The following is a 15,188-nucleotide window of genomic DNA, read 5'->3' as shown; positions in this document are numbered from 1 at the left end:
TTACAGACCTGTCACGGGGACCTCAATATTTCATTCATGGCAAAGTGTAACTGCAGAGGCTTCTGAGAGAAGCTACATGGAAGTGCTGCAGATTGTCAGCGACGGGTCAGATTCAGGGAAAAATCCTTAAGGAACTTGGCAAAACTATGATCGTCAGTAAACTGTGCACGGTGGAATGGAATGGAAAACCAGAGAGCAAAGCTGTAATTGCACCTCACCAAGCATTAGGCTCGCTCATTACTTATGTAATATCAAATCAGCTAGTTAAAAAACACTCACGCACTTGTAGAAAATCTGGAGCAAACATCAGTCACTCTTGTTATACTCACTAGGCCCTTCTGTTAAAAATGTCTCTCAACAGCCCCGTCGACGAAGACATTCATTGATTGTTTAAAACTTACATCACATCTGTTTAAAATTTGCTCAGTTTTTTTTAAAAAAAGTCACCAATAATTGCTGTCAGTTCGAGAAGACCAAATGTCTGCAAAGCCACGTGTACTTTGGCTTCGCATCAATGCAAATAGGTATTAATTCCCTCGCAAAATGTGCATCGCGCCGGCTTATTTAATTCTCTCCATCATATCACACTATACATTCTGGAAATTATCCTAATAATGGGTCACAATATCCCTGCCACTTACCTGGAAAGAACAATCTGAGAACTTCAGCCCAAACTGGCTGGTATAACTATAGAACACGATATGATGGCGAAATTTTTAAAAAAGACACCTTACAGTTTCATGTGGTAGGTAGGCTTGTCACATTCGATCTGCAAGAAGCGCATCACAAATAATGTTGCCGGCAGTTGTTAATGTATCAGCTCTGTACAAGCATTTCTGTAGCGAAAAAAAAAACACACAAAGAGAGCATTGATACAGTAGTTAGCTACCTAGAAGAAGTTGCCCAGGGAAACTCCAATTAGTTTAATTTTCAACCCCCCCCCCCCCCCAAAAAAAAGAAAGGTTTTCGACTGACATCTCATCGCAAAGTCCAAATCATTATTTGGTTTAAAAAATGTAATTAGGGCTGTTAGCCTCGGATAACTGGAAGTTGGTCATTATCCGAGGGTTACTTAGCTATTTTGCCAGGAACATGCTTCTAAATGAAAGTTGACAAACGGGCGATCACATGTAACGTGCGACGGTCTGTGTGAGCAGTATAAACCTGCTGGCGCCAATGTCGGTCTATAGCCTAAAAATTGGGCAGTCTGGAAGGAGACAACTTTTGTGCTGCCCGCACAAAATTCGTCCCATGTCACTGATATGTTTGACGAATAATTGGAAGTACCTGTCAAAGAAACGGCGCAGAGATCACAAGTTTTGTTTGTCTCTTTTATTTTATTACGAACCCGAGCAGGACACAACTTACTGAAGTTCGAACTGAAGTTCGTGAACTTTATCTCAGCATTATATTTACTCCCACAGAGCAGGAATCATTGTGGTATATATTAGCTAAAAGAAAAAGACCACTAAAAAAACTATGGAATGTTTTGAAGGAAAGATGCGGTCAGAAGGACATTGAAGAGAACTATTTTGATAAGGGGAGGAGAAATCATATTGAAGGGCGTGGGATAGTTAAAAGGGCAGCAAATGTGTGAAAAAAGACAAGGAGGCGAATGGACTCAAGGCAGAAAGTGAGGTGGGATTGGAAGTGGAGGAAACAATAAAGATATTCAAATATGAAGGTCAAATCCGAGTTGCAATGAGCTGCTAGCTTCTATCCGTTCCCTCCAACTTCCTCGGATAGCAAGCTACGAAGTGCTAACAGCTATAGTCATTGCCCTTATTTGCCAGAAGGAACTACGTTCCTTTAAAAATGTAGCCATTACAAATAGTAAACGGAGAGGAAACATCCACAATAAATGATTATGACAGTTGCCACAAGGTAATATAAACATGTGTTTTGCTTATATAGTTTGACTGCCTTGTACCGGTATACTTGACTATAGGGCGCAGAGATACAAGTTGATTAGACCTATCCATCTGTTATACAGATCACCAGTCTAACTTTACAATACGCACTAGGATGTCTCAACTGAGTTATTTCATGTGGGTGAATCAATTGATATTTTAATATTTGAATTATCCACATATTAGAGCATTATATCACCTATGTATTGATAAATGATTAAACGCAGAAGTTACTTCATTACGGCTGGTCGCCATCGGAGTAAAATAGGTACCACAATATAAACGCAGACCAATATTGAATCACCACCTTCGGTTAAATTGGAAATGGCTCGCGAATGTGGCTGAACATTGAGGAAGGAATAAGCATGTAATGGGCACTAGCTGGACCTCACACATGCTAGGAGAATATTTACACGAAACTTGCCAATGTAAACGAGCCCGCCTCTTTCAGATAAACAGTAATCAACAAACCTCTGTATCATTTCGGGGCTATATAGCTCTGTCTGCTTATGGCTAATGAAGTGAGGTGTCTGGTTGCAGAGGCACTACAGAGCAACTCGGTGCTGGCGTAAATGCTTTCAAAGCCATTTTAATTTTCACATCAGTGCACTTACTGGGTTTTAAAGCTCTGACGGCTAACAAGTAGCTTGCGGTATTGGCGAATGTTTAACTAAGATGGCTAGCCATCAATTCCCTTTTGTTTGCTTGCAAATTAATCATCCTATACGTAGTTGGCGCCAGTGTAGATTTATCACACACAGGAGGGTGAATGAGTCGGGCGCGGAGAGACAAAGAGAGTTCGCACCTTCCTGCTTTTGATCCTAGATTAGTGCACCCTCCCTTCATAATACAAGTCTCTAGGGTGCTTAGCCTGGGAGGTCACTCATAATTGGCGGAAGTTAGTGCAACCTTTCAAAACGTTACATTATAACGCATAATTCCTAAATATATAATGCTCAAACGCAATGCCATAGAATGCGATCATTATTTTATATAAAAAAGACTATATCCAGTCATTTTCTTCACTTTCGGCAGAGAAAAAAAATACACGTATAAGCAACGTTTAAAACGATAGTTGTTATTTAAAACACACATCTGAATGGGATCTCCCTTTGTCCAGACGCCACACACAAAATAAATGTACATATATAGGGGGACTCGCCTTTTGACTTCCAACTCTCCATAGATCAGGAAAGCGCCGTGCTTTTGGCATCCGCGGCTTAAAGAGGGGAGGGGGCGGGGGTGAAGGGATGGGGGAGGGAGGTCAAGGACACACAACACAGCAGAGAGACAGAGACACAGAGGGAGAACGAAATGAAATGTCGGCAGTTCGCAAGCTGCAACAGCGGAGATTGGCGGTGCCCAGAGTGAGTTTTTTTTTCGCCAGGATGTACTCACAGATCAAGAGAGGCGATATTTTTTGTTGCCTTTTGGGAAAAAAAAAGGGGAGCGAAAAGTGATACGAGACGCGAGTTGCAACTCGACGTCAGCAGCCTGGCGCCAAACGCCCTCAAACATGTGCGTCAAAAATGCAATGTTACAAGAGCTAATCACTTTAGATGTTCCGTTCCTATCTCCGCGCATTTAGCCGATGTGATGCTTTTCAGTTGCAACTTTATTTTTCCCAGGGCTTTCACAGAGAGAGGGAGAGAGAAGGGAGAAAGCAAGTATCCTACATTAGGCTGCAGCAGCCCAGAAGGCGCCATGTCCTGATAATTAAATCACCTCGTTAAATGAGACGCTATTTTTTTATACGCTGTTGAAAGCATCGACGAGGAGCAAATAAAATTAAGACGCTGGGACATCTCAGGGCTTTGCTCCCCCGAATTAAAAACAAAATGTAGAGATTTCTTATCTGCAGCAGGAGAGAGGGGGCAGACAAGACAAGGGGACAACACAAGACACCCAGCACCACCCTCCCCTCAAAAAAAAAATCAGCAGGAATAAAAACAATGTTAATCGGAGGCTGGGGCATCTGAAGGATTAGTGTGAAGGGAGGCGAGATGACTCGGGCACTGCATATAACGGCGAGAAGGGGCTGCCTAGCTGCAAGTCCCGCTTTGCACTGTGTGAATAGACACATGATGATCCCTTGCCTGAATTCGGCGATGGTGGGTGAAAGCACCTGAGGCGGGCCCTTGCTCCTTTCCATTGGCTGGTGTATATGTCCCCCCCCAACACACACACACTTCCCCCATTCCTGTCCTATCCGCCCCCCCCCCCCTTCCTTTAATGATGTTGACATATTCACACGGCTGAAGTAGTGATGCTCGCTGTACGTTACAGTTTCCGACACCTTCTTTTTATAACTCATCTATCCCCGGCTTTAGTTGTCAAAACCACGCCTATGGAGCCACACAATTGGTCCGAAAGCGTCAAATAGCCAATCAACAGTGCAGAGCTATTCGCAACACGCACACACACACACACACACACACATAGAGAGAAAGCTCCGAGTTGACTGTTTGGGGAGATGCGTCCGAGCTCTGCTGCCACCGCTGAACAGTCTCACTTTCAGTTCATGTGAAGACCCCCCCCCCCCCACTACCCCAACCTCCAACCTCCCCCACACACACCCACCCAACCAACAGAAAAAATATTATAATAGTAATAACGATGCGCTTGTAAGCGAGACAGTACGACAAGAGAATCCGGGGAGTGGATGAATTTACCGATGAGAGAGCCAGTTATTCCGGGGACAAGTATGGCTTACCATCCGTTCTTACCTCACCGGGCACCGGATTTTGCGATGAGCGCCGTGCTGGGACATCAGCCTCCTTTCTTCCCGGCCCTGGCGCTGCCTCCGAGCGGCCCGGCCGCCCTCACCCTCTCGGGCGGACTCGGCAAGCCCCTCATGGATCAGCTTGTGGGCGCAGGTGAGGCCGGGATCGCTCTGTCGGCGATGGGCCACCAGTCCTCGCATCTGCGGCCTCTCAAGACGCTGGAGCCCGAGGAAGAAGTGGAAGACGATCCGAAAGTTATCCTGGAGGCGAAAGATTTGTGGGATCAGTTTCACAAGTGTGGCACTGAAATGGTTATCACCAAATCTGGAAGGTACAGCGCACTTTCCCATCCAAGAGAGCAATGCCGACATCACCGATTCGAGATCTTTACAGTTATTTTAGTATCCAGCCGTGAATAGTTATGATGCCGAGCAATATGTGTGTTATATTTATATATAATACAAATTAGAGCGTTGTGGGATTTGAACAGGCGAAATAGATTTAATTGAGAAAAGCGGCCAGTTTATATTAGCCTAAATCTGTCAAGGGCTTTTCCAACACTTCCTGTAGAGTGATCCATTTTATGGAGATAACTTGCCTCGAAAAATGCAGTCACTTATTTATTGAAGTGGTCCCCACAAAAAAAACATTTAGTCTGCACCTCTGTTGATGCGAGGGGACAGTTCGGATCGCTAAACTAATGTAGGACACGCTCGGATCAAGTATTGCAACTTTTTAAAATAAATGCTAATGCAATTAATTTAACTAGCTTCTTCCTTAGGGTAGGGGAGGTCACATGTGATCTATGCCGATGGATGATATTTTACAGAAGTTCTAATTCATCCATTCATTGAATTTCAAGCAATCCCAGGATGGGAACCGGCAGACGCGTTTGTAAATAATGTGCAGGATTAAGGCTCCGCACAGTACTTAGTTTCAAGGGTTGTCTGGAACTGCTGGGTGTTGCAATTCATCTCGGTGGGATTGGGGGGGTTGTTGGGTGGGGGGGGATAGCTGGCAAGCGTATGGCAGATTATTTTCACGACACCTGTGATGGGAACAGTTTAACTCACGCAGTTTTTTTTATGGCACCAATTGGTGATTACAAAACCATAAAGGTTGAGTGAGCCGCGGCCTTACCCAGGTAGCCAACGCGCATATACCTAGGATAGGGTCGCTAGTCGCGTTTGTATCACTCTTTCCAGAAACATTGAAACTTAAGCTGAAATATCTCTGGAGGGAACCGACTGGTTCTCTAACTTGGCCCTGCATCTTTTATAAACAGCTGGATTTTGTGTATGTAAACCTTAAACACTCAAGGCAAGTCATTTAAAGAACGCTGTTGCTGTTTTGACAATACTTCTAAAACCGAGCGCCACTGAAATGGATTGGATCAAACATTTCACATAGTAGATACCTGTGAATCAAAGCCTCAGTGTCAAAAAAAAGCCCAGAAACCCAACTCTAATTTGGCTTTCGCGAGGATTACATTACTGACAAGTTTAATGTACACACTAAAAATACATATATAGTCAACTTAATGTTTTCTTGCAGGAGAATGTTCCCGCCATTTAAAGTTAGATGCACGGGTCTGGATAAGAAGGCCAAATATATTTTGTTAATGGATATAGTGGCGGCAGATGACTGTAGGTACAAATTCCACAACTCACGCTGGATGGTAGCCGGAAAAGCTGACCCTGAAATGCCAAAGCGAATGTATATTCACCCTGATAGCCCCGCTACTGGTGAGCAGTGGATGTCCAAAGTCGTCACTTTTCACAAGCTGAAGCTGACAAACAACATTTCCGATAAACATGGATTTGTAAGTTTAATACATTTACCTCTCGAATTAATCTCCACTTGGTTGAATGATTTAACAAGAAGTAGTGATATGCTTCTACTTTAGCCGGACTGGGGTTAAAATGCTAAAATATTTTCCACATTCAGAGTTTTTTTTAAAGCACAAACTTGTGTTGATATGAGGGCTTTACATTTTTTTGCACTATTTTTCTATGTGTGATGACTGTGTTCTCAACCTGAGGTATTGTGAAGATCGGCCATTTTAAGTAACTGGGATTGTGCAAGTATTTGATCGTTGGGATCATATTTTACAATTTTCTCTGACACTGCAAGTGATAAGGCTTAGTCACATGTCAACTTTCTCGACGTTCAGTTTGTAAATCTCGGTGGCAATGGACAATGACTTGCAGGGGAAAATATTTAAAATCTCAACGCATTTTGGCAAATCTGCAATTTATTAAGCATTATGCTTGCTGGCGAGAGAGAGAGAAAAAAAAACAATCCAGCCACTGTAATAACAATGACGAGAGCAGTAACTCCATTAGTCCAGGCATTTTAATATGATCCTCAAAATGCAGGGCACTGAGCAGACTGAAATTGTTTATGCTTAGAGAGCAGCCGTTTACTAGTTAACTCACACCATTCTCAATTACTACCGTGCATGTCAGCATTGTGTGTGAACCGTCTTGCCGGCATAGACACATATGTAGGGAGGCCAGAGGTGCACACGTGTAAGCAGATATTTGTAGATAGGCATAATATATTTCTAAACCGGTTACTTTTCATTTTGCAAGTGCTTACACAGTGAGACAGGCCATAGTGCAAATGTTAATCGAGCCGTCAGCTGTTCATGTAGAAGGACGGATTTACACTCCTGCTGAACTCTGTCCTTTCCTGTGAAATCTTTTATACTGGCTATTAGCTTATATTATTGCCGATCGACCGTTAATAAGCAGCGTGCAATTAAACAATAAAACGATATAATAACATCACGTTTAGCCAACAGCCTGGCTGAATCTAGAAGCAGTCATACCATGTGTACAACTGCACTCGCTTTGGTCGGGTTGTAATTTGCTTGATTTGTCCTCTTTAGACTATTTTGAACTCCATGCACAAGTACCAACCTAGATTTCACATTGTTCGTGCGAACGACATTTTGAAACTACCCTACAGTACTTTCCGAACCTACGTGTTTCCCGAAACAGAATTCATTGCAGTGACTGCGTACCAAAACGATAAGGTGAGGTTTTTGGTTTGAAGTTCACAATTTGCAGAAACTCATTTTTTTTGTAATATAGATGTCGACTTGTCTTGTGCTACAATGTGGTATAAAAAAGATCAAAATATTTATTCTGATCGGTAGGATAGTTAAATAAAATATGGCAGGCCCATTTAACCCGCAAGAAGGTTTGCTGAATATGTTGCACAGACTGGGTCTCCTTTCGATCTGATGATTTGCTTTGTAATGTCAGTTTTTTGGCGAGGGTTACCCTGTGTGGCTGAGGACCCAAGGCTGTAAGACATATGTTTGTGTGGGACGTGAGTTTGCAATTTTGTTATGCCAGGTAATAGGATTTAATAGATTTCTAAAGTGTTATTAAATTACAGTCATTATATAAAAAAGACATTTCACACTCTCTTTATTGGCAATGCATGTGGGTGGACAATAGATGTTAAGCCAAGGTGTTATGTGGGGAGTATTGTGCTCATTCACAGACATCTGAGGATGGACAATTGAGTTAATTATTGTTGATAATTTTGTCCCAGTAATTTTTTAAGGGACTTGGAACCCTTTTCGTTGGTATTTAACTCGTCATCAGACTTTTGGTTAGTCAGCGAATCTCATTAAGAGAGTTGCAGCTAAGTACATTGTCTGCAAGCGAGTTGATAATTCTTGATCGGCGCGCTGTTGATCATGTGTTGTCTGCTGCAGAGAATAAAACTGATTAGGAAAAAGGCTGTTACGATGATAAATGAAATGACGTTAACATGCTTGAGTGTTGGATCTGTTCCTGGTCCCTGTTGCATTATTATCTCCAGTTCATTATTTTAAAGGACAATGATTTCAACCTAGTTAAAACCTCGGCCCTATTGAAAGGAGGATGAGAATGGGCCATAAAGTTACTGTTGACTTAGAGTCAACAGTGAGCAAAAGACGGTGCTGACGCCAGACCCGGCTTGCACCCTATCTCTCCCTGATAAAAAGGTGCCTGCCTGGCTTGTACTCGCTCACACGCGGGTTATCATGAATTGAAGGTGATTTATTTGGGGGAGGGAGGGTGCAGATCCGTGGATTGCACCTTGCATTTAATAAAATAAATACTGTGATTTAAACGGCAGTAGCACTGAACCCAAGTTTCTGCACCGATATATTCTGACAGTGTGGTTGTATTCAGTGTTGGCCCACGGTTAAGTGCGATGAAGGCAGAATTAGTGGGAAGGAAACGTTACAGCTCCAGATCAGGCACAGATGGATAATAGATTGAAGTGTTTAATGTCGCTTTAACATAATTCCACACTTATTTACTCTAAATAGTAATGCGAAGTAATAACGTAATTACGATTTGATATCTGGCCTCCGAATTTCTCTGGTAACTTTTTCAGTAGAGCCTGCGCACTCCCAGTGAAGTTTGTAGCTGACTGTCGCACTGTCCCGCCGAGCAACGGGAAAGTATTTAAACTTGCATATTTTCCATCTAGATAACCCAGCTAAAAATCGACAACAATCCATTTGCCAAAGGATTTCGTGACACGGGCAATGGGAGAAGAGAGAAGAGGTGAGTTTAGTTGGGTTCAGGTCGATTTATCAAATGGGTGGACTGTTTGGGGCCTGGTTCTATCCATGATCTTAACCACAATCTGATAGAGCGCTGTCATCGTCCCAGTAAGACAGAAACGGGGGAGGGGGTAGGATGGGGTGGTGGGAAATGAGGAGTTCTTGCATTTTGCTGCAGCGCGGTATCTTTTGGCGTTTGCTCTTGGTGGCTACCTTAGCTGTTCTATTTTTGCTTAAAAGCGACTGCCCAGAGAATGTTAATGCACAAACCACAATCCAACATGACTGGAACGCAGGATGAAATAAAACTAAAAATGATAGGGACAGCTATTGGATAACTCGAAACTTAAATCATTGTCCGCCTTGTGTTTTTTTTAAATAAAAGAAAACAGTTGGCAATTCAATCCCTCCGAGTCTATGAGGAGCAGCAGAAGGGCTCCAAAGAGAATGGGACATCGGACGACTCATCCAGTGAGCAACCGGCTTTCAAATGCTTCGCACAGACTACCTCCCCCGCTGTTTCCACGCCAGGAACTGCCAACTTAAAAGGTTATTATTTTGTTACCTACAAAGGGGTCTTGTTTGTTCTTTTTATATATATAAAAGGCGCGACTAAAGTTTGTGTTCCACTCGCACATTAATTGAGTATATGTTTGTACTGAAGATCCTTATCACCCCTCAGCCCAGTAACTCAGCGCTGCTCAAGATGCTTCTATTTACTGTCCTGCTGCTGTAAAATTGGGTTCCGAGAGAGCGTTCGCCCTTGTGTACAGACGCTGGAATTATGTGGAATTTAGTAACTTGTAAATAGAATAAGAAATCTCCTCATTCGGTAAAACTACATCATTAATTATCATATTATATAATCATAATCTGAGAATTCCTACAGTGCAGAAGGTGGCCATCTGGCCCATCGAACCTGCATCAACAATCCCACCCATGCCTTATCCCCGTAACCCCAAGTATTTACCCCCTGACACCAAGGATCAATTTAGCACGGCCAATGCACCTAACCAGCACACCTTTGGACTGTGAGAGGAAACGGGAGCACCCGGGGGAAACCCACTCAGACACGGGGAGAATGTGCAAACTCCCCACCGACAGGCCGGAAACCGGAATTGAACCCGGGTCCCTGGCGTTGTGAGGCTACAGAGCTGACCACCTTGCTGCCCATATGTATATGTAACAAAACAATATTTTCTGTTTTAAATGCTGTAACAAGAAACCCCAGAGAGACGGGATGTGGATTCCCTGCACCTAAATTGTCATTGTCTGTATTTCAACAGCGTGGTGTCAATGCATTGTGGTTTGTTAATGGGAAGTGTCACTTTGAGAGACCCCGCAGTCTTACTAACCGAGTGCTTAAAAAATGCCACCATATCTCAGCTGTTACTTTTTTTAACTTTATGTTTTAAAAAATTGCTGTACCCGTATCTCAGGCGCTCTGCAAAGCGATGAGGAAGAAAGCGACATGGACAGTAAGGACGAGCCCCTTCAGGAAGGGCCGGACTCAGGAAAGCTGTCAGCAGCTAGCGAGGAACGCGACCCCATCAAATCGCACCCACGCCCTTCGGAGTCTGGGAGCAGAGTCAGAGAACATGAAAGCTCGAGGACTGACAAGAGCTTGACGGATTTGCAGCGCAGCCCGACTAACACCCCCTCCAGCACCAGAGTCGTTAATGGCGAGGGCCCCGAGATCAAAAGTCCAGTTCGAGACCATCACCAGAAAGCGGATGAATCCAATGCTTTGGGCAAGGAGCCCTATTCGCCTCTGACCGTCCAGACGGATAGTATCTCGCACCTGAACCACGGACACTTACAGAACCTCGCCTTTTCTCATAATTTATCTGGCCAGCACTTCTTTACCCCACTGGGCGCGGGACACCCCCTTTTCTTGCACCCCAGCCAGTTTGCTATGGGTGGGGCCTTCCCAAATATGGCAGCAGGTATGGGTCACCTGCTAGCCTCAATGTCGGGCACCGCGGGGGGACTCAGCGGCCTGGACACACTTGTTTCTTCACAGCAGGGACTAGCTGGCGGATCCGCGGCAACTCTCCCATTTCACCTCCAACAACAAGTCCTGGCCTCTCAGGTAAACCTCCCTTCTTGTCATTGCCTGTGTTCCAACAATGTGTTAAATCAAGCATTTCATAACGTAAGTTACTTCTCTTCATAAGTAACTTGGCTGACAAACATTTGAGCATTACTTTTTAAGTCTTTTTTTAAAATTAAAATGTTAGAAAGTAGACTTTCTGGGAACAGCATTCACACATCGGCCTTGTGTAATATGTGAGGGACTGAAGCCTTTGAGAAAAATAAAAAAAATGTTGAATCTCCGACTTTCCGTTTCTAACCTCACCCTGAGAATGATTGTAAACGCCAGATGATTGATACAAGATAGATAATCTTAAAATATTTTTAAAAAATCAATTATTATGCAAAATATACAATATTAATCAAGATAAACTTTTCGAGTGGCTAAATAGCATCACACTCTATATCTGTCATCCCATTTGACTTATGTTCTGTCTGTCTGAGCAATTGTAACAGAGATATAGGGGAGTAAGATATTTGCATGTAATTACAGACTTTTTGTTGTTACCAGGACTCGAATTTAAGTAACTCTAAAGTGTGTACTTTGGACGGGAGTTTAAGATGCTCTACAATGTCCACCTGCCTCATTTCCGTAAATCTACACAAAGTGTTGAATTACTTCTGGGTTAATGGATTCACTGAACGCGGGGAATCCAGTCTAATCCATCCCAATTGTATCGGCAATTAGCATTGGTTGTTGCAAACATGAACTGACTTTTCTCGTTACGTTGACAGGGTCTGGCGATGTCACCTTTCGGTAGCCTTTTCCCCTACCCCTACACCTACATGGCCGCTGCGGCGGCGGCTTCCGTGCCCGCCGGAGTCCCGTCGTCGGTCGCGTCCTCTATCCACCGCCATCCGTTCCTCAGCGCAGTGCGGCCCCGCTTGAGGTATAGCCCTTACACCTTCCCCGTGCCCGGCATGGACAACAGCAGCTTGCTGGCCACCACCCTGCCGACCATGGCCGCCCCCGGCGAGGCGAAGGGGGTGAACAGCATGGCCACCAGCCCCGTGTCAGCCGGCTTGGACTCGGGCTCTGAGGTCAACAGCAGGTCCTCCACCCTCTCCTCGGGATCGATCTCCTTGTCGCCGAAACAGTGTTCAGAGAAAGAGACGCCCAACCAGCTCCAGAACATCCAGCGCCTGGTCAGCGGACTGGAAACGAAACAGGATCGGTCAAGCCGGAGCGATTCCCCTTGATAAAGGAAGGTGATATAGGAAAGCCAGAAACACAAAGAAAAAGGGCTTTGCATGTCACACAAGTACAATCTTGTTTCTTTTTCTTAAAGCTAGTGTAGAGCCTTGGTATTATCCACTTTCCCAACTTAGCAAACAAAAAAAAGTAGCCGAAAAAGTGGAAGATGGAATTTTCCGGGCACCATCGGTAGTTTGGTCTGTAGATGTCAACATGCTTTTCATATATATGCAATAACAGAAAGAAACGGAGACCTATTATAAAGTATTTATGTAATTATTTGATAACATGTGTAAATATACTGAAATTAGAATACTGGAAATTATACTTTAATTTATTGCTGGTGTACATACATCTGTATATAAGGCTCCAAGCCTTTTATTCGTTCGTCATACTCATTTCAACACAACTCCTTATTAACCAGAGTGCCGGCATGGTTTACCACTTTTTACCTAGCAATGTCTTACCATGCCACCATTAAGACAGAACTTTATAGATCCGAGTACAAGACGTGCCATTTTTTTTTAGCTTTTACCATGGTTTCAGTGTTAAAGTGCTACTGTCTAGAGTAACGAAAAAAAAAGAGCTCGCCAGTTGCTTGAGGAGAAATGAAGACGCTTTGGGGGTTTTCTATGGTGTCAAAATGAATGGAGATTTTATGCTCTATAGCTTGAAAGTGCCGAGAGTTGAAAAAAATAAAATGAAGGTATATTTTGTGTTATAAAATGTTGAAAGTTCTTGGTTTTTCTTGTACTATTTTTGTTTCGCTTTGAAGTTCTCAAAAAGTTTCAATAAATTTTTATCCAAGCCTGCCTTGTCGCAGTTATTCCGATCACACTTCCAGTCCGTTACACAGGGTGCACAACATACCAATTTGGCTCAATCATTGTGGTTTATTATCCACCAATATTGTTTCCATTTTCAATTTCTCACCCAGCTGGGGGAATTCCCGCCAAAGGTCTTGCTTTTGTCATGTGCGCCCCCCCCCCCCCCCCCCCGCCAATTCTTACATAGCTTGGCACTGCACTTTGTTACAAACCCTCTCTATTGTGGTAGATATCCACTCCTCACTCCCCACTGTTAGTGTCTCATTTCCCACTGAGTTAGATAGCCTCATTCCCCACTTTTTAACATAGCCCACCCATTGTGTATGCTTACTCCCCACTGTTACATGCCCTGCCTCCCCCTGTGTTACATATGCTTCCTTCCCACTTTGTTACGTGTGTTACATGCCTTCTCCACTGTGTTAGACAACCACACTTCCTCCAGTGTTAGCCCCATTTCGTCCAGTATTATGTAACCTCAACCCTCCAGTGTTACATACCTTTAAGTCCTCCAGTGTTACTTAGCCTCACTTCATCCAGTGTTACATCTCCTCCGTCCCGTATGATATCTGCTGGCTCACTCCATTGTTACGTGGCCTCACTCTGTTCAGTGTTACTTAACCTTGCTCCCTCCAGTGTTAGATAACCTCAAGCCCCCCAGTGATATACATAACCTCACTCCCTCTAGTATATAGCCACATCCCTCCAGTATCACATAGCCCGCCTCACCCTATCCATTGTTAGATTGCCTCACTCCGTTCAGTATTAAAGAGTCTCACTCGCTCGCCTATTACGTTGCTCTCCATTATACCAGTAATTTATTGTAATAAGTAAGATTGCAGCTCATTTGACACTGATAAATGCCTCTTTCACATCATCGTTGTTGCCATCGTATTTGCACCTTTGCAGAGATTATTGTCACAGAGAAAAACCTGATTTTTCCTAGCTATTTTTCTTTCCGACAACACAATATACTACTAAAAGGAAAACTCGCAGCACTCCTCAAGCCCATTTTTACACACCGTGAAACATTTACACTTGAGTGTTTTCAGGATATAGTCTTTGACTGATTTGAATTGTCCCATCTATAGTTGGAGGCTGGTTTTCTAGCTCCTGTGGTAACAAGTAATAGAAAGTCATATTGGCAAATAAATCTCGACTTTGTTTCCTAACTTAACAAAAGAACAAGGTCTTTACAGCATTCTCAACACCCAATGCTGCTGGGATTGCGAAGTAGTTTGTATTTGACCTAAAAGGAGGAAAGGTCTAATAAAAAGGTACTGTGGTCATATAAGGAAATGTAAACATATGTAATGTCAGAGGAACAGCCAAAGGGCAGTCGGCCCATAGTCTGCCTTGATTATTTTCCTATGTATGATTTGGAATTCGTTGCCGCAATTGGGGTTTCATTTTTAAAACCAATTAAGAACAGTTGACGTGTGTGACTTGTAAGGATTAAATTCAAAGCGCATCGGAGAGGCGTCCACCCCTCTCTCGACAGGGGCAAGATACGAAAAAGTCTTGAAGCGAGCCCAATGTGAGGTGGAAGGAAATAGTCTGCACTGACCTGTCTACGGCGGCGTTAATCAATAACCAGCGTGGCGCTCGTGGATCAGAATAAACAATGTGCAATACTATTTGGATTACCCTAGCATATCACTCACCTGGCGCCTCCGTTGATCTGATCTGCGATTTCAGGAGCCGCAGTCCAGCCACTGCAAGAGGCGATTGATGTGCCGGGGCCACCCTTTCCCTGGTGACTGAGCGCCATCTAGGGGGCTAGCAAACTAGGAACAATCCCAGTGACCCGGGCAGAGTGGAAAGGTCACTCCTTGGCCAGTCGGCGGAACATTCATCACAGACTTG

At 43.7% G+C, this 15,188-nt stretch overlaps 1 protein-coding gene across 1 annotated transcript; it reads left to right on the top strand.

Annotated features, from left to right (window-relative positions):
- The first annotated feature begins 4,463 nt into the window (after nt 1-4,463).
- Nucleotides 4,464-13,306, top strand: tbx3a (T-box transcription factor 3a). The gene is made up of 7 exons (XM_080208406.1): nt 4,464-4,964; nt 6,188-6,455; nt 7,527-7,673; nt 9,134-9,210; nt 9,595-9,758; nt 10,649-11,301; nt 12,039-13,306. The coding sequence occupies exons 1-7, from the start codon at nt 4,573-4,575 to the stop codon at nt 12,501-12,503; spliced, it is 2,166 nt and encodes a 721-aa protein (XP_080064532.1). The 5' UTR covers nt 4,464-4,572; the 3' UTR covers nt 12,504-13,306.
- The last annotated feature ends 1,882 nt before the right edge of the window (nt 13,307-15,188 follow it).

Source organism: Carcharhinus amblyrhynchos, chromosome 20, assembly GCF_965287045.1.
Source record: "Carcharhinus amblyrhynchos chromosome 20, sCarAmb.v2.hapA, whole genome shotgun sequence".
Lineage (NCBI taxonomy): Eukaryota > Metazoa > Chordata > Chondrichthyes > Carcharhiniformes > Carcharhinidae > Carcharhinus > Carcharhinus amblyrhynchos.
The sequence above is the reverse complement of the archived record's forward strand: the minus strand, read 5'-3'. Positions and strand labels throughout refer to the sequence as shown.

Coding starts and splice junctions, on each gene's coding strand:
- tbx3a (XM_080208406.1), top strand. CDS start 4,573: ATGAATTTACCGATGAGAGAGCCAGTTATTCCGGGGACAAGTATGGCT. Junction 6,456..7,526: donor TTTCCGATAAACATGGATTT/GTAAGTTTAATA, acceptor TGTCCTCTTTAG/ACTATTTTGAACTCCATGCA. Junction 7,674..9,133: donor CTGCGTACCAAAACGATAAG/GTGAGGTTTTTG, acceptor TTTTCCATCTAG/ATAACCCAGCTAAAAATCGA.